The following is a 27,514-nucleotide window of genomic DNA, read 5'->3' as shown; positions in this document are numbered from 1 at the left end:
AGAGAAGTCAAAATATAGTGATATATGTCCTGTCACTTAAAGGCCACTACCATCTTGTTCTAGTTTATGATGACATGATGCTATAAGTGATAAAGACAATTACAAACTTAGGAACTATACTCCCATCCTATTATCTCTTAACACGCAGAGAGTGTTTAAACATTTTTTTGGCTAGCAATCAATGCACTGCTTAGCATGTGGTGCTCTTACACCAACTTTCAACCTGTAGGCAAAGTTACTGATATATTTGGTAATAAGCTTCTTTCTGAAGCTGAAAGAGGGAATGTTAAAACAAACAGGTGTGAAAGAAGACCTCTGAGAGAGGTGTTGTTTAAAGGACACTTACTGCTGTTTGGATTGTCACCTATGATATGATGTCGGCCACTCCAGTACCAAAGCAGCAATGTAGCATCTCGAGACCCAGACACGATGTAGCAGTCGCCCCCAATGTAGGACTCTGACCTGGCAAGGCAAGTCACGACATCCCAGTGGCCAAACACAATCTGGGTTAGCTTTCCTGGTGGGAATGCAAAGTCATACAAATTCAGTTTTATAAGGTACTTGCAACATTTAGAAATCATTAACTATATAATTAATATTCAGTTCAAATGTAGCTTTCATCTCATGTCCCGTAATTAAAGGTCACTAAATGCTACAAGAAGATTACAAAATCACAAAGATTAAACTTTTTTTTCCACCTTTTTTTTTTGTTCCTGTTGAAGGCTGTGCTCTGTGTCAATCCATAGTCTAACCCTTATCTCTGAAAATCAAGGCAGTGCTGCAGTCACTGAATATTAAGTGGAGTTACAGCTCCATCAGTATTTAAGCAATGGCATTAGAACAGTATTTATGAATTTCATGAGTGATATACATAAGACTGCACATGAACTTTTCCATAATTGTGCTACATTATTATGATAAAAATGTGTATTTGTTCTATGCAAATGTCAAACTAAGGTTTTCTATGATTATCACCTCCTCCTTTCTATTATTACAATTTGTTTTTAGCAATATACTGAGTGATATTAGCCTAAGCAATCAGACAAAGCAAGAAAAAATTGGTTCCTGTAGAAGGATATTCAACCTAATTCCTTACAATCTGAAATAAATAGAGCTAGAAATAATAGATCCATGGATCAATATTTTTTATATGATAAATTTCATGAAAACAACTATGGTTTTCAAAAGTTAAACCAGAGAACCAGAGAGCTGTATTTGAGGTCACCTGTTTCTGTGGAATAGACTCGAAAGCTCTTGTCCCAGAAACCACAGATAAGAATGTAGCGATTATCTGCCGTGACCACGAAGCAATGTGCATTGATCTGGATGCTCTGATCCACAAGGTCTGTGATCTGACGTTTGTTCACACCAGAGTTATTGGCTGTAACGAAATGCAAAACACATTTTACATGTAAGCCATTCCAACACCTTCCTGTCATCCATTTACAGGAGAAAATGAATACATTTAACTTGCAATGAACTGTGAATTTGTTGTTGAGTAAGCATTTTGAATATGAACATTTAGAGCTGTCTATATGGGTGTCAGAAATACAAAATTATTGTGAGATTTCTATCTCCCCTTTGAATAAGAGATAAGAATTTATAGGAGATTACAATTTCTTATAAGCTGCCTAATGCACTGTATAATATGTGATAATAATTTTAGTGCTCTGCAGAAATAGTCCCCCAAACAGTCTGAACCAGGGGAAAGTGCCAGAAGTGCACATAAAATGTGAAATCAATATTAACAATACTGCAGAGACCCAATTCTTGGTGGTTGGTATCTCTTCTACAGAAAAATGCTTGTATTGTGTAGCCTTAACAACCCCATACCTCCAGATGCTTAACCAGATTAAAGACAAGGGTTCAACCAATGAATGAGGGCAGATCTCATTGTGATCTTCAGCATCCTCATGAGGGGAAGCGGAGGAGCAGGTACTGATCTCGTTACTCTTGTGACCAGGGACAGGACTCAAGGAAAAGGCATAAAGTTGAGTTAGGGGATGTTTGGGTTGGATATTAGGAAGATGTTTTTTTACCCAGAGGGTCTTTGGGCACTGGAACAGGCTCCTCAGGGAAGTAGTCAGAGAACCAGCCTGACAGAATTCAAGAAGAGCTGGGACACTGCTCTCAGGCACATAGTGTGTCTCTTGGGGAAGTCCTGCACAGGACCGGGAGCTGGACTTGATGCTCCTGATGGGTCCCTTCCAACACAGCATATTTTATGATTCCATAAATCTATTCAAACCTAATGTGATTTTCCGGTACAGGAAAAGTAAGTCTTATCATCTGCTCCTCAAGCACGGGCCCAGGCCACAGACAGTACTTTTAAAAGGGGTAATGACACCTGGAAACTCCCCTGGACAGAAGGAAAAGGTTCATGCAAAATCCCACCAATCCAACTGCCAAACACAATTGTTTAGAAGGATACTAATGACTGGGAGTCCCCAGCTAATGGGCTCCGTCGTCCCTGTGACACAACAGACAAGATATGGCAACACCATAGACGTGTGTTCCATCTCAATACTAACTTTCTGAAAGTTGAATACATAATCTAAGTTAATTTTATCCATTCCATCCAGTCTCATTGGAGAAGAAGATATTTTTTCACGACAAGTCATCTCACACTGTAATAGCTGTCTAAGTGCAAGACAGCTTCAGAGGAGAGTTTGTCTTTCTACTGTAGTTATGGAGGGAGTCTTGACAACTAACTTCAGTTGCCAGAAGTTAGGGAGGTAAAAATTACTCCAAGAAATATGTTCCTCCTAACACAAGAACACAATTTAATGCAGATAATAATCTGACTTTGCCCTTACTTTTTGCTATTCTACTTACCCTACTCACAGCTGCATGAAATAAAAGATTCAGTCAAAACCCCCTCACTCCATTCTATTTTAAAATTGCTTGTGGAAGTTAATATCATGTTTATATACATTCTAAGAACACATATTTAAATTACCAGACCCTGTATGTCCACCAGCTAAAAGATAATGAATAGCAAATTACTCAGATTTCCAAAACAGATGAGCACAATAGTTGTGACTTAGCTTGTGAGAGAAAAAACTAAAGAGAAAACCATTGTCATTATATGAGATCAAATGAAGCACACAGAATGAGGAAGCTAATTCTCCTGAGGTACTTCTATGTAAATCTTTTGAAAATGAATATTGACACAGACAAAAAAATAATTTTATATCTGGCTATGTTTTAAAAGGTATTTTTTTTCCCTCAGCAATGCTGCAAACTTACCCCTAAGAACCTTCCTTATTCCCAATTTCTGTTTCAAATCACTGAACTCCCTCCCCCCTTACAAATCAAGTAAGTGCAATTAATGAAAATTCATGATTGTTTGGAAGTCCTGCAATCTAAAAATTTCAGCAGATACTATTTCTCAAATAATTCACTTTCTCAGAAATTCTGAATTTTAAAAAATACTATCAATTCAAAATACAGTCTTTCATTATTAGATTAGCATTGTTAACTAAATCCAAATCATAAAGTGAATGAAAATAAATGGATCTGCATCTGCACTGCTAAACATAGTGCTGGCTGTAAAAAAAAAAAAAAAGCACTAACTCCACAGGAGCCTCACGTTTTATTTTACTAATGTGACCTGCTAAGAGACCAGAATTATAGATATGGGCTGACAAGGTAACTGACTTAATTGGTAGTTTCTTAAATACCAGTTGCTGGTGATGTTAATAACAAATAGCACTCATGTAATTCATTCAGCATCAATAGCTAATGCTTTTAGTTTTCCAGGACTGACAAGAATAAATATTTTCCTATTTTCTGTGTTAAATGAAGCAGAACATATAAATACAACTTAATCAATAACTCCTGAAAACGCCAATTTCAAATATATTGCTACATTTTCATCTTGACATACCAATCAATGGATCCATTTCAATTGGAAGATGATGGGCTTGATCCAAGGAATATCCTGGGGCTCCCCGAAGGCCTACACATGGAAGGAAGAATAAAGCACATAGAAACCTTTTGACACGACTTTTCGAGGTCTAAAAGTTCATTACTGGATTATTATATATTTTTAGAAAGTAACTTTTTGCTATTTGTTTTATTATTAAGATTTCTTCCTCTGTGCTACACAAATATGCATTTGTTAATTCTTCCTTTATGTAAAAGTAACTATAAATGTAGAAGAGTCAACTGCATCACAACTTTTGCAGCCACATACATGCATTTAAAATAGTACAAGAGATATTTTTGAAACTTTTGAGCAAAGATCTTAGCAAGAAAATAAAGTTAATTAGATTAAACCTTGTTATGAGTTTCTTACATATGGAAACTTGTATGTGACAGAAACTTGGATCTTTTCATGGATTTATCTAAAATGTTTAGATGTACAACTGTAGGCTACAGTAAATGTGCCACGATTATTCCTGTTAATTCTATTCTGAGCAGTCCTTAAGATGTTCAAATGTGCACCAGGGGCTGCAAATTTTATGTTATCTGCTCTCATGCAGAGATAGCATTTGTTTGGCTCTTCTGAGCACCTTCTGTGGTATGTAAATCAAAGTCACTACTGAAAACATAATTTTTGTCACAAACTGCCACACTGCACAAGAATACCTTATATAATAGGACATACAGATTTCTGATGAATAAAATCAATTTTCTACTAGTACAATAGACAGCTGGAAGAGGTAAAAGAAAAGCTAGCTCTGCCATTTTCAAAAAGACACTACTCTGAGAACTTCTCCTTGACTTCTTTCTGTCTCTTCTTTCAAAACCCAAGCAGTTTGGGACAGATCTTCACCGCTATTAGATTCATTCACTTCTATTATGAAATGTCTATGTATATGCCTCCTGCTGTTTATTAATTCCAAGGCTCTACATACATTTCTGTAGATAAACCTATATTTTATACTAGAGTTATTCTTTATTAAAATAATATTATGGCAATAGTAGGAAATTGATACCCTGTCTTGGATTAGCCTCCTGCAAAATAAGCAACATTGCCAAGCACAATGTAAAAGTTAAGAAAATCATTACAATGAGGTTCAATTCTCTAAACAGTTTCATTTTCCTCTCTTTCTATTATATTTATAAAGTATTTTTTCCCCCAATTTAGACCAGAGATTTAAAAATGGTGTGAAATTTAATTTTTGTTTGGTTCACACCATGAATTCTAAATGTTTGCAAACCTGACTTATATTTTACAAGAGTACAGAGGAACACTTAAAACCTTACCGTCATATGCATCATGAAGACCAACTAAGCTTCAGCTAAACTAAAGGACTTCAAATGACACTTTTTTGGGAAACCCTTGAACTCCAGAATACCACAATATCAATGAGATTAATTCCTTCACAGTAAAGTATGCATAGGTATTTTGGGTTCTCTTGACTTGACAATCTGAGAAAGGGCTACTCCAGAGCTAAATAAGCTTCCTCAAATAGAGGAGACATGAATGATGAGGGGTATCGAGTATTTGGACAGAATCCCTGAAAAATTGAGGGAAAATAATTAGGAATTAGTCAATCAATGTCAGTCAAAGGTGTATTAAAACAACACAGGACAGTTTCTGCACCTCTGAATCATTCCTGACATTAGAACCTTCCATTGAGGACGTTGTTACAAAATACTTTAAAAAATTCTTGTTTGGTTTTTTTTCCCCTCTAGATATTTGCCTTTTCTTTTAAAGAAATGGGAAAAAAACATTTTTTACATGTAATGTATTTGCACCTGATGGAGTATTATAAATGCTTCCAGATATTGCAGCATAAGGGCTATTGCTGCAGGAAACTACCTGAGAAAATCAAACTGTTTGCTCCCTCATGTACCTCATGGCCCCACCACCTATTTAGTGATTCCTGGAACAGTCTTATCACCTGCATGTCCAGGTGACATGGACAGTCCTAATGGCAATATGCAGAGGTGAGCAGAGGGGCTGGAAGAGAATTTTGAGATGTCTCCCTTGGATAGGTTTTTGTGAGGGAATGAGGAAACTTCTCAGAATAGTTCCGTGTCTGGCTGCTTAGGCTTGCTTAGGGTCCCAGATAATCCAGCAATGACCCAGGAGAAGGCTTATGACAAGATCCTGAAATTGCTCTCAAGCAGTAGATAGGGATATATACTCTCCAGTATGCCAGTAAGTCCTGAAACCTGGGACATATTAATATTTGCTGTATTGAGAGCAACAGCAGTCTCCTGAAAAGCATTATATCAAATCCTGAAGTAACCACAAATCGATTGGCTGCCATGGTGATGTGCTGCTGTTAAGGAGAGTGTTTCTAGGAAGGACACCAGAGAAAACAGAAGCTGTGATTATTTGACACAAACCACAAGAAACAGTAAATTTTGGTGCCGAGGCAGGCGGGTGAGCTAAATTGCATTCAAAATTAAAGCGGCATTGTTGAGGTCTTCAGATCTGAATGAAGCGTGCCTGCGAGCACCTACCTACTGTGTTGTGCCACCGATTGACTGCAAATAGCCTGCTGCAAGTGACAGTCACCACGGCAGGGATGGTCAGGTGGGGCAGCGTGTTGGCTGCCACGTGTGTGACAGGGGAATTTGATGGGAACTTCAGCACCATGATGACATCCTGCTGCATCTGATCTTTAAACATGAGGGGGCTCTGTGGAAGGAAACACTGTTGAGTAGAAAGGAGAAGAGAGCAGAAGAAAACAGAAGGGATAACACAATTAGTGAGGAGGTCTGAGGGATAACGAGGTTAAAAAAGAGCAGGCAAGCATGTGCACATACAGGGAAAACAACAGTACCTGTGTATCTACTCTAGTGATGGAGGAGAGCAAGATCACAAGCTATTATTGGAACATTACACGAGGATAAATAGAGAATAGGTACAGTAAGGGTTATCATTATAGGGTACAAAATTCCCATTAGCATTAATTAGCATACAGTAAAATGTAAAATTATTCAGTAGTTAATATTCATAAAATAGTGATATGTCTTAATGAGTTAATAAATTAATACATAATAAATATTAATCCTATAAACTACAACAGTTGAAAAAAAGAAATTTTAAGAGTTACTCAAAAACTCACAGATATTTTTTTTAATGAATTCCTCATATGAAATACTTCCAAAGAAAGACAATTCAATTCTATGCAAAGCATATGCTTATTAGGGAGTCTGTAACCTAATAAGGTTATAATACCATAAGCCTGTTTCATGATTCTACAAATGACACAATTGTTTGTACAAGGATAAAGATAGCTATTGAGTATTGGTTTCAAGAGGGTTTTTTTCAGCCACTGTTATAACAAAATGAACTTTCTAAAATGAAATATTTCTAAAAGGTCAAATATTCTTTTCTGCTTATCACCTTGAATTATTAAAAATATATTATCTGTATCTTAAGAATATAAAATAAATATTTCCTAAGTTTGATGTGTACACACTTAAAATAATACAACAACCACTTCCAGATTATTTCCACTTTCACAGAGTACAGCTAGATAGGGAGATTTCCTTATAGATAGATAAAATGATTGAAACTACTGCATGTATTACTGTTGATTTACAAAGCTTAAAGAAAAGCCTAGCTCTAAGCATTTTATCGAAGGCACTCGGGGGCACAGAAATCTGTCTTGTTCAGTCTGGCTATTTCATACGATTCTTTGCGAGAAGCATAGAGAAGAATGTGATGGAAATTAATTTTGGAGTTTGAATTGAAACTCAAAATATACATTTCATTCTTCCAGTGGAATGGGCAGGAGGATTCCAGTATGATTTGAACTCCAATACTTCATTTTTGTCGAGCAGACATTGTTCATAAATCAGCCCCTAGCAACGCATCCTTTAAAACAAATCAACATACTCTAAGGAAAGCCTGCAGTCCTTCACACCACTTGCAGAAACAAGACTGCATATATATATTTATCAAGTTTATATTTTTTAAGATGGAAAATCCAGGACTATATGAAGCTAAAGCTAGTCACACCTCCGCCATGCGCTGCTAGAGCCCTGTGATTTGTTGCTATCTGAAGCTAGCATGGTTGCATGGGCAATGGGGGGCATTAAAAGTGTTGCTTTAATGAGTAGTTTATGACCTACAAGGGAACCTAAGGTTCAAAGGGAATGCATTCCCAGCCAGCAGTCATGTCTCACCAGGTGCATGGCAGAGCTCCGAGGTGGATGGGGCTCAATGAGCAACTGCGATGGCGTCTGTCCAAAGTTCTGTATCTGCGCCTCCATGGCCTGCGGGCAAAGGAGAGGGACTGTCAGGAGCAATATGCATCAAGGAGAGAGGTCAACACACTGTGTGACAATGCAGGCATATCCCAAGTCAGCCATGAAAAAAGTCCAGAAAATTCACCCGGTGCTCTCCTCCCAGGCTGCAGACTCATCCAAGTGTTAGTATTTTGTAGACAAGCTTTGCTTCTCCTTTCAAGCATGCTTCAGTTAACCAACTAACCATTCTCATCTACAGCAACTGGCGTTATATGCGAAAATGTTAACCTGTGAGGACATGCAGTTCAGGTCTTGAGAGAGCTTTTGGGGGTTCTTTGCATTAAAAAGGACATATATACCTTAATAAAGTCCTTTGTTAGGAGGAAAGTATGAGGATCTCTAATAAAATAAGCCTCTGGAATCTTACATGGGGGGAAAGAAAAGAAAACCAAGAAACAAAATTTACATATGAAATATAATAAAAACAAAAGGTAATATTTCAACAACATTAGTAGGTGAAAACGAAAAAAAATCCAGAAACAAATCTTTTCAGGCACATTAAGACTAATGTAGAAACCTTTCCAATTTGCACACATTCACTGAATATTTATTTCATCCTTAATTTTTTTGCATTTTTTCATGGGCTTTCAGGCTTCACAGGTTAGAAATGAAAACTTTGCAATTTAAATGCATTCTTTAAGACAAGTCGAATTTCAGAATAAATCTTGACTAATTCTATAGATAATAGAATAAAGCACATATACTGAAATTCTTCTGCTACTCAAACAATTAATTCAAACAAAAATATATCTAAGATACATTCTTCAAAATTTTGACAAAATATTGTTACTTGAAGAAACAATACTGTTAGAGATTACTCCTTATTTTTCAGACAGGTATTATTTTATTTGACCTTGTAAAATCGAGAATAAAGCTTTCCTAGTAAACTAAACTGTCAGATTTTGAAATGCACAGTGCATTATGTACCTATATATATACTGTAGCCTGAACTACTGACCCTTAATATTCTTCTTGTGAATTTTTCACTGGCTGCAAAGAACTAACATGAAAACCCACCAAAAATATTACTATCTTGTTAAATTTTGTTTTTTCTTTCAGACATAAAACAGTAAGAAGCACCATAAATACTTCAGGATACAGGAGAATCCTTTTAATGTACATATTTTGTCATTCCTACGAGCCAATCTGTGCTTTACTCCACAGCATAGATCTAAGAGCCGACGTCAGAGAGAGATTTCTTTACAGGTCACTGATGTCCACCACTCGTAATGCCCTAGACTGACAGGTATATAATGGAATACCACAAACAAACATTTGCTGAAAAAGAAACTTAATGCAAAGTCCAGTCAAGCAGCTGAAGGACTTTCAATGGATTGTATCCCCAGCACATTTGATGCTGTAATTATACCAGTACAGGTGATTTCTGGTTTGCTCACTAATTCAGAGTGAACTTTAGCCTCCAAGGCACAGACTGTTTCTTAGGAAATTGTGAGTATCTCAGGTTTTATCAACATCATTTAATAATGAATTAATTTCAAATTACAGATGACTTTTTATTCAAAACCAACACATCTGTGTGGACATATGTGTATGTATGTGTATATATCCATACAGCAGTTACCTATACATACCATACAAGTAGTATCTCTTTACACAATGTGTAAATACCTTCACTCATGCAGACATTTTTACACAGAAATAGGGAATTCACTTCGAGTCACATAAAGATAATATTTTCTATTGCATTCAGTACTTCAGAACTGATTTGCCAGGTGAGAAGAAGGAAAATTAATTATACCGCTTTGTGAATTTTATTTTCAAAATTACAATTTCAAAAATTAACAATATCAGTGTAATATATACTCCCACATATATCTGCTGATATTTTCAGAAAAGTAATTTCCATTTTTTGTTTTTTTTCAAATAATTATCAAGGTTAATTTAATTCTAATTTTTGAAAGAATTCTATGTTGAAATAAGAGTGTGAAGTGTATTTGACAGCAATAATGAAAAAAACCCAGATCTTCCTCTCCTACCCTTTATAGTCATCCCTTAAATGATACTTATGTTCTCTCACAGGAACACTGAAATGAATTATTCATTTTTTTCAATGCAGTCCAGTTCTAATTTACACATTTACTTTCACGTTGTCCGGTCTTGGCAAATTCTGATTGTTTGTCTGTAAATTCTGCACAAATAAATTTTTCTTGCTTTCCCTCTCAGTTCAAGTAGATTTATGGAGGCAATAGAGGAGGAGAAAGAGAAGCAGAATGCAATAACAAACTCACATGAATTTTTCAGATTATGAGGAATGGACACTCAAAATGTAACGATCAAAACAGCTGCTATTTCACAGCTGAAGATGGGCTGGTAAATGGTCACACACTCTATGCTCCCATAATTTTAAAACATTTAAGTTAATGTCAAATCCTTTTGTAACCAGAACAAATGCAGAACCAAGACCTTGATATTCAGGGAATATTGAATAATTTTGCTGGCTTGCATTTACAAGACAACTGCCTGTCCCCCCATCCCATGGATAGTAATGTTATCCCTTTCAGTCAAAATACCATTTGTAAAACTGACACCTCTTAGAAGCCTTAAAGAAACTGAACAATGCTTATTAAAAAATAACCCATAACATTCAGCTACTGCACTGAGACCACTGCTGTGCACAGCTACCACTGGCATTGTTCTCTGGAGCTCACAATACTCACAAAGGACAGAAAAACCTTGTCAAAACTTAACACAGAAGATAAACATAAGCACACAGAGATAAAGTGACTGGCCCAAGGGTATTCCTAATGCTGCCTCCTATCAGATAACTTGACACAAAATGAAAAGCAGGTACAAAACAGATCTGTGAATAATAATGTAATACATTGATTTGTTTACAAGAGAACTCTGGCTGTATCTAAAACTAATCTGAAAACTGGTAAGTGTACACCATGGTTTTTCTTGAGCTGTAAATCATCAAACTTCAGATTTATTTATTGGTCTTAAACATTTCATTCTAATTAATCAATTTCTTTTCTCCCATCAGATCTTGAGTATTTTGTGTAAAGTGCAACACCACTCCCTGGGACACACATTTAAGTCCATTTAATAAAAATGTTAATAAAATAAAATTTATTCTCATTTCACCTTCAAATGGCCCTCATGAAGAAACAATATAAGCTCAGAATTCAGTGGCTGCCAGATTTAAAGCTTTCAGAACAGCAAAATGGCAATTATATTAGTTTTCTCTTCCTCAATAAGGTGCTGCAGAAAAGCTATTTAGTGAGCTGATTTGAGATTCCCTACTGTTTTTAATACACATAAAATGAGATTTGTACTCCAGACACTTCAGGGAGTATCTGTTAGGATATGATCATGTATTCAGAAAAATAAAATGGCTCTTAGCACATTATTTGATAATAATAGGTTAGAATGAGGAAAAAAAAATCTGCAAACTTGCTGGCAATTCCAAGTTTAAAATTAGTCAATCTCTCACAAGCTAATTTATACACTCAAACAAAACACAACTTCATAGAACTTAATAATGGTCATTTTAAAGTAATATAAAGAAACATCTATTATATATTTGCATACGTTTTGGTCAAGAAATCAATATATCAGATAATTGAAACTTATGAATAATACAAAGATCAATATCCTCAATGTATTTTGCTCAAAGAACATAATTTATTGGTTTCCAATTTTTATGCTTAAGTGTAGGTTGCACGTTCACAAGGACATTGGGATGCTGCCCAGCACCCTGGAGGATGAGGCCTTAGTCTCAGTTTCCCATGGAATGAAGAGTTCAGTACATCTGCTTTCTTCATTATTCAGTCTACTGAAGTATCTGGGTTTATTTTTTAATTCTAATTAAAGTAAATACAAGTAATGTTACTAAATAATCCATTAACTCTGCTTCTTAAGGTGTAAGAATTACTTTTAGTGGTCAAAGGCAATGCCTGCACCAGGAAGAAGTGGAACAACAGAAACAGAGATGCACAGCAAAAAGGAGAGGAGAGGAGAGGAGAGGAGAGGAGAGGAGAGGAGAGGAGAGGAGAGGAGAGGAGAGGAGAGGAGAGGAGAGGAGAGGAGAGGAGAGGAGAGGAGAGGAGAGGAGAGGAGAGGAGAGGAGAGGAGAGGAGAGGAGAGGAGAGGAGAGGAGAGGAGAGGAGAGGAGAGGAGAGGAGAGGAGAGGAGAGGAGAGGAGAGGATGGTAAATAGGGGTGGTTGGCATATTAATTTCAGAAGCACAGTCTTAATCTAAATGCAAATGCTAGAAGTGACTCATCTGAAACATCACAGAAATTAAGGTTATGTTTGCTTGCTGACACACCTTTGCAAAAAGGGTAAGCCATGGAGCAGGTTTTTTTTAACATACTTTTTCTCCAAAAAGGTTCTTTAGAAATGAAGATAAAATCACCACAGAAGATATTAACAGTTTGTTTAATTTGTAAAATTCCTTTTGCTGAGAGAGATGCCTGGTGATTTACCTAACACAAAAAACATAAAAGCATGAGCACTTTTATTATAAATCATGAAGGAAAGAAATTCCTAAAAATCAGATTGTGCTGTAGATAGGCAACATTTTTATTCTTATGTGAAGTACTCTATGTTTCATTAATCTTCACAGATTACCACAATGATCAGTAAACTTTCTAAAATTTTTATCTTTCTCTATGTTTTATGAGTTTTTTTTTTTACATGTTCAGGCTTCTTACTACTAATTCCCATAATCCTGGGGTGTTTTATTCTTTGTTACCACATTGAAATTTTTCTGTAATCCATTTTCCCCTGTGCATGGGAACTGAGTGCAATGAAGAGTGAAAATCTGTAGGCATTTGAGAAATATGCACCACAACAATAGTCATCGACACTGCTGTTCCTGAAAGTTTATTTCATTTTCACATCCAAGTAAACATAGGAATCCTTTATGTACTCTCCCTCCTGCGCAGGCAGAACACTCAACAGCCCCCAAGCACTGTCTTCTTCAGAGCAAATAAGATTGACAGCCCTTTGGTGGGTAGCATAAACAGCTTGGAGTGTTTTTGTTTTGTATGAGTGGTGTGAGACATTGCTTCTATCTGTGCATCTACAGATGTTAAGCAGCACCAATATCTTCAGGATTTTTGATAAGTTGATTAAGAGTATTGAATTCCATTTTATTACTGTATGTTTGGAGGAAAGTGCTGCAGTTTAAACACAAGCAATGACTCAACTGCTCTGGAGGCTTCAATACAGTCAGTTATTTAATCAGGATACTCAAGGGACTGAAAGATGGGCACTGAAATAGATTTTCTCCACAGGTCACTACTTTATTAATTTAACAATGGAGAAGGGGCATCCTTAAGCTCATTCCCCTCACAGGAGGTACTGCACTGGATCCTGTGTGCAATTAAATGGTTCCCTAGCAAAACACAACAGCTCAAAGCTTCCCCCAGAGCTGTCCACCCCTGAACTTCTTCCCCATTCCCTTGTGAAAGGAGAGAGTGCTATGAAAGGAATGAGAATGTGAAAGGTAAGATCTCCCCTTTACAGGCGTGAGTCATGTTGGTGATCTTGTTTGTCTCAGGGAGTGATGCCTATTGCCTCTCACATTTATCTCATGAAGCTACCAATTGTACCTAGTTCTCCCCTCTCTCACCTTTATATCTCTGTCATCCTTTCCCCTGGTACTCCAATATGACTTTCATGCCAAAAAAAAAAATATTTTAAACAATCTGCCAGCTTAAGCAAACATTTGGTTAATGGACTGCAAGTGGGAAATAAATTCAATACATTTCACAAACAAAAGCAGATGAAGTAAAAATACCATAAAGATGAATATCCTGCAGGCAGGACAGGTTTAGCTAAAAGTCTTCCTTACTCTTTCATGCATTCTCTCACTAGTAAAGTTCCACGTGCTTGAGCACAAATGCTTCCATTCCCCTGAAAATCGGGGAGAACCTCCTTAGGCTGAAAAGGGCTGATATCAAGGAATTGAGTGCTCCCCTCCCTTCCTAACTATACCAGAAGGAAAAGAAAAATCCTATAATTTTTCTCATTCTTGTCCCTTCCAACTCTGCCTGGAACAAAGAAATATACCACTGATATAAAAAAAAATTCCCATTAAATTACACTAAAACTTAAAAAATCTGTTCTACTCTTAAGCAAAAACATTTAACACCAAATTCCTCCATAAGGTTTGCGTGGTTATTGTGGCTTCTCAGGTCACACTGCTCATTCCATCACATTCTTTTTATAGCTGTGATTTTTAAAAAATGTCGGTCTTGCTCCCAGACCATGACAAACAATTCCTTTTGTTCCATGTTGTTTGCCTATATACAAAGGTGAGTAGGGAGCATCCTTTTGCTTGTAGGGTTCATGCTGTGCAAAAACCTAAACATATCCTGGAACTGAAGAATTCATAATTTTGTTTACAAATACAGACAAGATTTGTTTTTTCTCTCTCTTTTGTATAGTCCAGCCTAAACTTGAATTTTTCAACAATCATCTAGTCTAACTGCCTGACCACTTCAGGGCCGACCAAAAGATAAAGAACGTTGTTAAGGGTATTATACAAATGCCTCTTAAACACTGAGAGGTTTCTGGGCCATCTCTCCAGAAAGTCTGGTACAGTGGTTGACCACACACTTAACAAAGAAAAGCTTCCTAATGTTCAGTATAGACTTCCCCAGGCACAACTTTGAACCATTTTCATGTGTCCCTGAATACCAGAGGGGAGAGCTCAGCATCTGCCATCTCCCTACCCACTCCCTCTCCTCAGGTAGCTTTAGAAAGTAATGAGGTCACCCACCACATAAAAAACCCATTATTATTCTCATTTCATGCATTATTGTCTTCAGTTGAACTATTATATTTCTTATGTTCACGTTTATAATTATTTCTGTCCTATATAGATTGGTAACGTTTACTGAAATTCTTGTGTTCATTGATATCATGCCAAATTAAATCATTGCTCTGTCATCATTCGTCCAAATCTCTATCAAGTTTGTAAAAAAAACGTTGCTTTCTTTGATCATTAAATTACTAAGTACAAAGATTAAAAAATATTTTACTGCTAAAGTAATTTTTAAGAGATATAAGAGCATGATTCAATAATTCATCCAATATGTAACTTAATGACACAAATAGTTAAAGTTTTGAAACCTAGGGAATCAGGATTTTTTATTTTTAGAAACTGAAAATTGCCCTTAGATAATTTTCCAATGAGCACCTAATAAGCACCTCAGAAACAAGGAATCCTCTCAATTTGAAAAACAATTTCATCTTTTCCAAAGACATTCATTCATTTATTTTAAAACAACAACAAAAAATTGTTGTTGTTTTTGGATTACAAATATTTAAGGTGACTGTCTGAAATAATTTCTTATCACCTAAACTCTACCTATATAAGAAAACACTTCCATATCCTCTTCATTATTCAGATACCAACCCTGATGATCAGATCCAAAAGATTAAATGGGAAAAACCTCTATGTGATTTGCTGGGTGAGAGGCCAGTCTAGATGATCTTTCCCATGTGGTGTTTAGGACTTTGGACAAACTTCTGTTTGACATCTTGATCCTGCAATGCAAACTACTAAAATGGACTGCTGCAACATGGAATTCCCCTTTTGATACTACTTCTTTACAGGATGGTAATCAAAGCATTATAACATATAAAATTGCAGGGGTATCCTATTCTGTATTTGCAAACCAAACCAAACCAAACCAAATGCATTTTCTCAACATTACTTTTATTGTATAACTCCTATTACTATGAAAAAGTCCTCACTCTTAGGCCTTAGCAAGATCTGACTCTGAACATCATGTTCTAGTCAGCCCAAACCTTTTCTTTCTACTTGAGTTTGTGTTGCCAGTTTAAAGTTTCAGGAAATTCAAGTTCTTCTAGTTACTTATACTCATTTAGAAAGTATTCTTGCCTGCATCTTTCTGTCTTCTTTTTTTAAAAAAATCTATCATTACAGTCTTAGCTTTTGCATATTTCTTGGCATTCCTACTCAGGAGTCTTTGCTGTTAAGCCAAGTGTTTCCATTATGTCATCCCTTAACGAATTTATTTTTCTCTTTTGTGTATGAAATACAAGCCAGGATGATGAAACCTTAATTCATAGTTTTAGATCTTTGAGATGGTTGTCTGTTGAGTTTTTTGGGTTTTTTTTTCAAACAAAGGAAACTTATGTGACATACATTGTTTTTTAAAAAGGTTCCTATAATTCGAAGTGCACTACCTCCAATAATGAATAGTTATTTCAAGGTTTTTCTAAAGCACAGATAAATTTGTTACATTTTCTTGAGTAAAAAATAAAAAGTCTTCTAATTTTTTTAATACAAGTTCTCACTGAAACCACTACAGATTTTCAGTCTACAAAAGATAAAATAAAATAATTTTAAAAAACCAAAAAACAACAACAACAAAACTTGTCATTATCATCCTTTAGCTGGCAGTCACTAAAATTTACAGACATTTAAAAAAAATATAAAACCGCTGCTTCTGTCTGGGATGCTACAATTGTTTCCACATGTGAAAGGCAGTGTATGACAGCAAGAAAGACTGAAGTTCCAGCTGTGCCAGGCTTAAAATTACCAGTAGTACTTTTCAATACACCATCAACTGCATTTAGATGTCTGCTAAATTTTACAAGTCAAAAGTATGTAAAATAAAGTCTCAGTTTTTGTTTAGAGATGCCTAACTAGATTGTACTATGCAATGTCTCAATGAATTCAGTAGATAAAAAATAAGTCCCAAAGGTCAAGGCTAAAAATCCCATAAAGTTTTGGGAAGGCCACAAATATAATTTCTCTCCATTAACCACACCAAGAGCTGTCTGTTCCTATGGTAATTCCCTCATTTCCATAAGGCTCCCAATGACTGCCTTTCTAACCCTTTCTCTTCCTCCTCCTCCACAACAAAAGCTCCAAATGTCTATTCTATCCTTTTCCTCTCTGTTGTTCATTTCTCTTATCCTGTTCCCTCCCTTGAGAAGACAGGAGTGGTGTAAATGCCCACCTTCCTAGGAATTCCATTTCCTCTCCTTCATCCCTCATTATTCTTTCTTTTGAGACAGAGAGCCTGCTCACCTTGACTGGTCCAGTTACACTCTATGGCACATGCAAGATTTTATTCTGGACAAAACTTAATACTGCTTTTGGTTCCATTATTTAAAAATAATTTTTAAAAGATCTTAAACTCACGCATCACTGAACCATGATCATTTATACTGACCAGAATGCTGAGCTGAAAGCAAAAGCAGAACCTAGTTATTCTGTTCAGTGGTGTTACATATTCATTGTCCTGCAATAATAATGCTCCAGATCCTGTGCAGGAGTAAAGATGCTACAAAAGAGACAAGGTACTTGTGAGCACTTTTCACTCTTGTGAAAAATTTCTTATTTTCCTCTCCACTGACACAGAAGAAAGAAATTCTACTGTTCATGAAGACCTCTTGGGGGAAAATACACGAAGCAAACTGCAGTCTGGTCAAAACAGCAAAACTGAGCATCTTTGTCCGTATTTCATAGCCTGGTCCAGAAAGCAGAAGTAGTCAGCCTAACCTCCACTCACAGCACTAAACAGGCCAATGCAGCAAGTGAAAAAAACTAGCATTTTTGAGGAAATGCTGGGATTTAATAATTCTGAAGGATCCCTGACTTTCAAGATGAATGACTATTTCATAAGCCATGCATGGTCACAGAAGCAGAAATAGCCTGGCTTGCTGCTTCCCACACAGCTGCCAGAAAAAAAAAAAAAAAAAAAAGAAAACCTAACCAGGATGAGAATAAAATACAAGCACCCTAGACTTGTTAAGTCCTTGGGGAGCAATTGGGATTGAAGTCAAAGAAGTAGCACTGGGCTATTTCCCATGGTTTTCAGAGATGCTTATGTCATCCTAATAGTGTACTGCCTCTTAACACACTGCAAAATTTTACTCTGTGCAGATAGAAGAGAAAATGTGTTTGTGACCTCATCAGGTTTATTTCTATTTATTAGCTCTCTTCATCCTTTGTTTTCTTTAAGACACTGTATGTTTTTAATTGCAATTTTTGGAGCACAGAATCCTTTAAGCATAGGCATCCTATTCATAAAAAGGCAACAGTAACACCAGTAGGATTTTTTACTGAAACTTTGAAACTTCGTCCATTTTTTTCTAATTAATATTTTTTCTGTGACTCAGAGCTTTCACAGTGCTTGCTTACAGATGATTTTAACTATGCTTTTTCTTTTAAAAGCTAAATTGTTAGCCTCTAAAAATTAACAATTAAACCTTTAAAAAATAAACAATAAATGCATGTAAAGTTTCTGCAATGACAAGCCTAGTTTGTGAGGGAATTATTTTTTAAATAAAAAAATACATCAATACTTCCACCTCTTCTGTGATTTTTCTGTCCATCGAGTTTATTCTTTTTATAAGAAAAAGCCTCAAGTTTTTTTCTTACTCTTCTTCCACTTCAGTTACATTTCCCTTCTCTAAGCTCCCCTTCTTTTGTCTTAGGAAATACACGTATGTTTGCATTCTATTCTGTAAAACTACTACACATTTTGTGTCATCTCCAGACAAATTTGGCAATTTAAAAAATAAAAAAAGAACTGTGAGTATTTAGGACAATATTTGCAGTAATTTCACGATTACAAGCCACACTGACTATAAGCCGCATCTCTGGGTGTTGGCAAACATTTCGTTCTTTGTCCATATACAAGCTGCACCCAATTATAAGCTGCTCTGTCGTTCGCAGTGAGGACCTGCGTGCAACAAAGTTGCCAAATAGTAACAGAATCGCGGGATGGCGGGGTTTACTGGCTCGGCTTGGACCGTGAAGGCTCGGCGCTGCCGCTCGGCGGGGCTGCTCGGGGCCGGCCGCTGCCACCGCTGGGCTCGCTCGCCCCGGCCCGGCGCTGCGCCACAGTGGCAGGGGGACACGGAGCCCACCAGCACCCACGGTGGTGGTGGGAGGCGGGGGTGGAGCCGCCCCACTCCCGTGGCAGCAGCACATGGGGACGGGAGCGCCCCACCTTCCCCCGAGCCGCGGGGATGGCAGCACGGAGCCCCCTGCCTTCCCTCCGGGCCACGGGGCCAGCAGGAGGGAGCTCCCCCACCTCTCCCCGCCCATGCTGCCTGCACGGAGCCCGGCTCCACCCACCGTGCAACACAGTAACCAATTTGTAACAATCGCATAAATGCCGGGTTTTACTGGCAGGTGCTTGACTTGGCAGTTTGCACTGACTCGGTTTGCACTTCCGGGGTTGGAAATGTCAGAAAATTATTCACATATTAGCCGCTCCTGAGTGTAAGCCACATTTCCAGTGTGGGAGCAAAATTTTGGTCGAAACAGTGCGGCTTGTAATCGTGAAATTACTGCAATTTTTGTGACTTGGGGTCAATTACATGCAACTGGGTTTGGTTGTAGGAACAGTAGCAAACTATGTTTGCTGGATAGTAATCCATACATGATAGATGCTCAGGACACCTACTGACCACAAATTTTAAACCCATTGGTTTTGGTCTACTTAAATCACTAACGGATCAATGACTCAGACAGGGTCTTAAAAAATTAAGAGCTCCAAAACCTAGCTGTCTGGAAAAATTTTCATCCATAATGTATCAATTTAAAAAGCCCCCCAAAATGAAATTCTACATTAATTTTTCAGAAATTAAAAATTTATAAATACATTATTGAATTAAAACAGCAAAAAATACAGTAATAGAATGGTAGTTAATGTAATCAAGGGGGGCACAGATTAATGCAGATACTTACAAAGCAGATGTTTTGATGTTATGCTTGAAGAGATCACCATAACAAAACATAGCAAAATAACAGGTACAAGTGAAAAAAGTCACATTTTTTTCATCTTCCCACATTGTACATTCTTCCTAAAAATCCATTTTCACAGTGTTTGCTCATTCTAGTCTGAGGTGATCTATTTAATGATGCTTCTACAATATCTCTTGTGAGATATGTACAGTCAAAATACAGCCTACAGATCTTTGTAAATTTCTGCCATTATGTCTGAACTTTTACATCTGAATTCGACCCTGTAAGTGCTAGTTAATCTGGCACCAGACCTAACAATATCCCAATATATACTTTGGCATGAGCAACTCTTCGTATTCCTGCCTTTCTGCCACACATCTGCTTTGACTTTTATTTTCTGTCAAGTTCTTGAAATCCAGTCCCTAATTCAGTCTTCCCTGTGCTCTCACTACACTAGAATTCTCTTTCCTAAACTCTCTGAAATCTTGTTGGTAAACCCATATAGAAAATAACACATCATGAGGAAGTTCAACGAAAACTTGAAAGAAAGGGGCTCTATCAGTGACTGTTCATACCCTGCAGCAATTTGGCGAGAAGTTGACAAGAATTCAGATAATCATAACCAGGTAGTCTTTGAACTGGTGGGACACTGGCATCTTTTACGTAGAAGCAAAGAAATGAAGGTATAAGATTAAGTCTAGAGAATATAATTTTTGTGGAAAAGAAATGTTATTAATACCTCAAATGATTAGTGACCTTTGCTGCCAGAAGAATGACTTGCACATGTTTCAGAAAGTCATTATGCAGAACATACACATCATATTTATTTCTACTTATTTTTACAATTAAGAACTTCCCCTTCAGGAAAACACAAAAGAAAATGAGGAAAACAGGAAAGCAAACAGCAGAACAGGCCTTCTGAAAGCTGGGCAGTAATAAAAGAGGAAAGGGTACTTAATCATCAAAGAATGCATTTAAGCTGTGATGTTTTTTTCTCTGGTTTATTATTGAAATAAAACATGATGACTGAAGACATTTTTAATGCTTGGAAAGCAGAACAGGCTCAGTAAACCAAAGTATCTAGTAATGCGTATTTTGTTCTTGTTTTAAAAACATAAAACTATACAAAATGAAAAATGTGGCTTCATGTTCTGCTTTGACAAAAAAGAAATCTCAAACCCCTTGCATGAAATATTTTCTTGTAAACAAAATAAAATTAAGTAAAGAATGTGGCAATATAATATTAGTGGTTTCATTTTTCATCTGAACAGAAAGTAAATGCAGGCTTATCTCTTTGCTCTCAGCTCTGTCTTTCTATCACAAATCATCTGTCTTGTTCCCACCTTAAGAAGGTGCACTGAGATTTTGAAAGCCCATACTCTTTACTACCAATTGTGCTTATGATGAGGCTCCAGCCATCTGCCAACCTTCAATTTATCCACTGCAGGACACAGGATCTATTTCAGAGAACAGGCAAACCTTCAAAACTCACATCTGAAAAAGGACTGATGGGGAAGTAGGTAAAACACACATACTGAAAGGTGTCACATACAGCATTCATCAGGTTTCAGTGTATATTAGAGCTTCACTGTTGGAACAAGGTTATACTATTACATTTAAAATAAATGTTCTCAGTTATTTGCAGGGTTTCGTTTATAAAGAAATAATTCTGTTTGGACTATTTCCCAGAACACATTCTTCAAAACTTCACTTTGTTCTTGACATAAATTGAAAACAATAATATAGATATACTGTATACAGGCATCAAAATGGCATTAAAGAGGCACATTATCAATATGTTTAAAACATTTAGAAAGCTCAGCTTCGCATCTTTCTAAGTGAATGACTAGATACTTAGACTGAGTAATATCTGCTCCAATAAACTACTCTGTGGGAAATGTTTTGAATAATGGTTAATTTATGCTGAGGTAATGACAGCATAATACAACTGAAATCTGTGCTAATAGGAAAAAAGAAGCCCCTTCCAGCTATTTCTGTTACAATTGGCTGCAGTAATTCTCACCACATCTCTCTTTCTTGCATAAAATATTACTTCAAATGTATATGAAAATGCTTGTTGCTAATTTTAAAAATCAATAATTGGTACCTGCCATCCATATGGAGAAAAACAAACAAAAAAAAAGCCCCTCAGACAATAAAGAAGAAATTTTCATGCACAAGACCTATAATTTATATATTTCTGCAATAAAAGAGAGCAATTGTGGTTAATGTTCTTTTCCTATCAGCAAAACATTAAACTCAGTTTGGGTAAGACTCCAAGGTTTGAAATGCACATGTAGAGGAGAATGGGTGAAACAATTTATTCCAAATAATACTTCAAGTAGGCTGAAGTATTAAAAGATATTTTTCTGGAATGTGGGTTATTTACAAATTCACTGCAGTATTCCTTTGATGAATGAATGATCTGAAATATGTAATAAATAAACTGAATCAAGTCTCATCAGCTTAATAAGTTACCATCAGCTCTTCTGTCTGAACGCTCAGTGTAAAACTGGGGGTGTTCATTGAGTGATAGTGCTTAGCTCTGCCTGGGTAAAGAGCATTTTAATCACAAGTAAAATAAATTATAAACAAATCCCAAACCTTCTAATAAGCCATTTTGGACAAAAGCCCCACCTGTATGTGACAAAAAAAGGCCATTTCTTTTACTATAAGAGACTGTGTCTTTTCTTGATTCTGAAAAGCATCTGAATTCCCATAAACATGCAACAGCATGATCCAGGAATGGTCATGAATTCAGATAATCATGGATTCTTTAAAACACTGACTATCTCTTATCTCTAATATATTCATTAACTGGAGATATCATGATCAATCATTAATCTAACTGTGGATAATTTTTTTAAGCAATGGTAGAAGGATGTTTTAAAATTGGAGAACTATGGATCAGAATATCATTTTTGATTCCTTGTCATAAATGGCTCATCTTACTTTTTTGGGTCCACCCAAAAAGTAATTTCATCGTTTAATTGAATGCATAATTAAAATGCTTTGGTTATTCTGAAGCAAACACCTTCTGAAAACCCTTTCCTCTGAACAACAAACATGTGAAAGTACACACATTAATGTTCAAGTTGACGTCTATATATTGGGCAATTACTGTGTGGTAACTGACCTCATGCAATTTATATTAATTCCTTATTGAATAATCTGATTTAATATATCTTTTCCTATATTCTGTGTCTTCTGCCGGAATCTTTACGTACAGAAATAAATACCTAACCCTCAAAAAGTCCCTGTGTTTTGCTTCTTGATCTACAGGGAGTTATCATAACAAAGTAACAGCAAATATAAACTCTCCCTTTTCCATTTAGAGAATGATACAGAGCTCTGAAACTCACTAGAAATACATACAAATTATTATATTATATCCAAACATGTTCCCGGAGCAAAACATTAAAAAATCCATTAATATTCTGTTGATAATCTCTTCATCCAATAAAACAGGCCAAAAATAGTACAAAATAATCAAAGTTTTTTTCCCTCAAACCTGTATGACTTTGGAAAAGAAATCCTTGTTCTATATGTCTAGGAGAAACACTATTTGGGAAAGAAAAAGAAGTAGATTTCTTGATAAAAATCAATAAAATGCAATGCACATTTTGTAGAGAAGAACAGAGTCCTTAGCATACAGGAAAATAAGTTCTACTTTGATGACAGCTTGAATTCCTTAACTGAACTTTGAAAATAGGAGATATTGATACTACATGCAGCTTCCAACTAATTTCACCACTGTCCATATTCATGCTTAAACAGGACTGCTCCTAGAAAGGAAGCAAAGACCATCCCTTGTATGAAGGCAATTAAATACAAGTGAACATGTAAGTGGCCAGTGCTGAGGATACAATTCAATCAAGCAGATCCATAGGGGTGGTTTTGATATTCTTGTCACATCAAAGAAAGAGCTCCTAGAAGAAAAAGATCTTAACAAGTTAAAAATTAAATCAGAATAAATAAGAATACCTCTGAGAGAAAGGAAAAACAAGCACTTGGTTGCAAGGGCTGGAGCTACCTTGAAAGTGTTATATAGTGCTATTAGAATAGAGTGTTAATTTTTTCCTCATAAATTTGCCAGGTTCAGTCACCAGGGAAGGGCTAGCACTCCAGCTCCCTTTGTTAAAGATATATCTATCTTGCTGAGTCTTGACAGCCCTATCATGTCAGCCCTCTGTAGTAGCAAAAAGTGTTTCAGCGAGGAGGGGGAAAAAAAGAAAGGAGAAAAAAAAAAAAAAGAAGTGAAAACTGATGTGATCTACTCTGCTTCCTGTGGGCATATTTCACTATAGCAGATCCAGAGGGATGCTTTGTTATTCCTGTCAGATCAAAGAAAGAGATAACATAAGAAAATATAAGAGGAAAAATATTACCCAGAAATGAGGGTAGTTGAAAAGCACTGCAAGACTACCACATCATTATGACTTTTCAAATTATTTAAATATGCTAAATATCAAGTCATCACCAAAGAAATAAATATTGCATAGGCCATATGCTCTGTTAGCTGCCAGAAAAACTGTCCTACTAGGATTAGTTTATGGGCACAGCAACTGCCTGTCAAACACTAGCAATTTTAATCATTTTTCAATTTGCTGTGTGAGTTGCAAGTATGCTCAGGTATCTTGACAGGTGCCCAGGAAAAATATCTGAGCCCTCTAGGTTCACACTGCCTTGCTTTACTACATCCTTGCAATAATTCCTGCTGGACTGGGAAGATGCAAGAATATGGTGAAAATGTAGCAGTCACAGGGAAGTCATTGTACTGCACTGCTAAGTTGGATTTGCAGCTCGACACAAGGATGATACAAAGCTAGCCTTAAGTCCAGAGCAAACCAAAAGATTAAATGACTTTTCAAAATATTTCGAATCGCAAACAAGGTGAAAGTATTAAAAAAGAAATAAACAGACATCTGGCTATGTTTTAAAAAAAAACCAACACAATAATCAAAAACCCCTAAATAGTACTTTTCTGCAAGTAGATGTGCTTTCAGTAGTACATTAGCCTTTTATGCACTAAGCTGCCCTTAATTATTATGTGTTTCATCTACAAGGTATTTAATTAAGGTAGTAATAAATAAAAATAATTTTGTCTCATCTATTGCATTTTTTAATGACCAGTATGGCTGTGTTGTTTCCTTTCAGACACAACACTTCGTGTTATACAAGTTCCTAACTTGAAAAAAGCACAATTCAATGGATTTTTGAGTGCTCCCATTTTCAGGTGGCTGGGGATGAAAGGGGTTCCTAAAATCTACAGATATTCTGGGAGAAACCAGGGGAAGAAATGTATTTGACCAAAGAAGTGGACCAGTAACAGCAGTGCACCCATAACATCAAGGCAGTATAAATAAACCATATTTCCTGTATTGTTCTTTGTATATTAGCATTCTCAGCATCAATCCCCTGAAGTCAGCCAAGTCTGTCTAGTGGAAAAGGATTTGGATTATGATGTAAACTAACAGTAAAGACAATTCCAAATAACATCTAATGTCCAATATAACTACTGTTTACATATTAAAAAGAGATACAGGCTTTGTACCAGGGATGTTCTGTCATGTTTCTCCACAGGAGAAGACTGTCATGGTAAAGTTCATTATCAATTACTGCCTTACAAGTACAAGATGAGTTAAGCTGTCATAATTTTCTCAGCCAGAAATCCTGTGCTGTCAAAGAATGTCAATTTTTAATCTGACAAAAGGAAGAAAATTATCTGTTATTCTGACCTCTAATTTCTTGACATTTTAATGCTGTAATTGCTGTGGTTAGTGCTGCAACCATTATTCCACCTGTCAAGTAAGAATGAATCAATATCCTTAAGCTGTTCAAGTTTTAGCTTCCACCTCACTGTTTTTACTTTAAGAAAGGTTGAAGTGGGAGGAAAAAAAAGAAAAATAAAGGAAGGATTTTGGGCCTGGAAAATGTTTTTTTTTTTTTTTTACACAATTTTTTCATCCTCATTACAATATGAAAATCGTTTTGTAATGTGTGACTAAAAGAGTATTTCAACTGATAGAACTGGAGAATTTACCAATTTCTAATAACAAAAGATTGAAACCATGGAATTAAATTCTGTATTTTTATTCCATGGGGCATGTATATCAGGACTTGCCTGTTGCCTTTGCAACAACTTGTAAATTATTGTAACCTATTATTTTTTGTGGTATCAGAAATCAAAAAGTTGTTTGAAAAATCAAATTGAGTATGTTGAAATGAAATCAGTTTATTTTACCTATCCAGTGCAGATCTTAAGTTGCCAGAGAGGTATTACAGGGGCAGATGTATGTGATTTCATAGACTGAAGTAACCTAAAACTTAATGCTAGCCCAGTATTACGGTTTGAATCAGTAGGAATTTTCTATATGGAAAATTAAGAAAGAAAGTCAGGTGGAAAATCTGCTATTAAATAGATCTGCAAAGAACAATAACACAGGATGGCCATTTTCCCAGTGTTAAATAGTAGAGATTTCTTGGAGAGCTCCCAAAGTATATGAGAAAGATGTAAGGAATGGCAGGCATCACTTGTTCCACTGTTGAATACTTTTTGTAGATAGATGACTACAGAAGTGACTTTAATATTCTTCACAGAAAGCTAAGAACATATTTTTTAGTGGTTAAGTGAGGTGCCCAAGCAAAGGGTGAAAATGGAAGGGTCAAGGTATAAAAAGATCACAGGGCTCCACTTTTTTAAATTACATCTTTCAATCAGTTCAGACATAAATGGGAGGGTATTTTTTATTTGGAGACTTATTTCACTGGACAGATTCAGCTGGGACTCAGTTCAATATGAAATTAGTTATGGCCACAGTCACTGCCATACTTGAGCCCACTGGGCTGATAATGGCTGCTGCCAATAAGGTCGTATTGATTGCCTTATTTTACAGCCACTATTGAGAACATTCACCATCTTCTGTGATGCAGGACCACAATATTTTACTTTATTTATAAAAAAAGCATCAAAAGCATTTGGATAATGACAGATTTTGAGATAACTGCAGGGTTATTAATTCAAGGTAATTAATTCTAAATTACAGTGTTTCTAAATTAAAATGCCAGATACCACCACTTGCCACTGTAAAATATGATAAACAATTTTTGCTGTAATTTTAAAGGTGCTAGTTTTCTAATCCTTAATTTCTGTATTTACAAGGGGTCTTCAGAGGCTTTTAAAATAATTTTTTACTTTTAATTTTATTTTCTGGAATATTTACCAAAAGCCAAAATAACTCAAACAAGCACAAATCAAACAACAACAAAAAAACCCCAAAGACTGCATCATATGTACTCATAACAGAAACATGACCATCAGGTACATGGTCTTCTATATCAGCAAGATGTCAAATGCTTTATTATTGACCAGAAAATATCTGCTAGTTTCATAAACAGAGCCCAGGAAAACAGAAAGCAGGTCTAAATCTATCCATATTTAAACATGTACTGTAAATTCTGATTAAAAATTAATTAAAAGTATTTTTTAAACTTTCTTATGAGAAAACAAAAAATCAACAATCCTGAGATCTCTTGGAGGAAAAAGCATACTATTTTTAAATGTATGTATACAACTTCATTATCTAT

General features: G+C 36.1%; 1 protein-coding gene across 14 annotated transcripts in view; it reads right to left on the bottom strand.

Annotated features, from left to right (window-relative positions):
• NBEA (neurobeachin) overlaps positions 1-27,514 on the bottom strand; it is a 471,232-nt gene that overhangs the window by 16,511 nt on the left and 427,207 nt on the right. For 10 of the 14 annotated variants that reach the window (XM_033085485.1, XM_033085530.1, XM_033085514.1 and 7 more), the window contains 5 exons: positions 8,098-8,187; positions 6,424-6,616; positions 3,890-3,961; positions 1,226-1,381; positions 347-517 (listed from right to left, as the gene is read on the bottom strand). In XM_033085485.1, the coding sequence (XP_032941376.1) occupies positions 347-517; positions 1,226-1,381; positions 3,890-3,961; positions 6,424-6,616; positions 8,098-8,187 (682 nt within the window). The remainder of the gene's footprint in view (positions 1-346; positions 518-1,225; positions 1,382-3,889; positions 3,962-6,423; positions 6,617-8,097; positions 8,188-27,514) is intronic. The other 4 variants (XM_033085506.1, XM_033085547.1, XM_033085558.1 and 1 more) reach the window with 1 other exon arrangement.

Source organism: Catharus ustulatus, chromosome 2, assembly GCF_009819885.2.
Source record: "Catharus ustulatus isolate bCatUst1 chromosome 2, bCatUst1.pri.v2, whole genome shotgun sequence".
Classification (NCBI taxonomy): Eukaryota; Metazoa; Chordata; class Aves; order Passeriformes; family Turdidae; genus Catharus; species Catharus ustulatus.
This window is presented reverse-complemented; position numbering and strand designations above follow the sequence as displayed.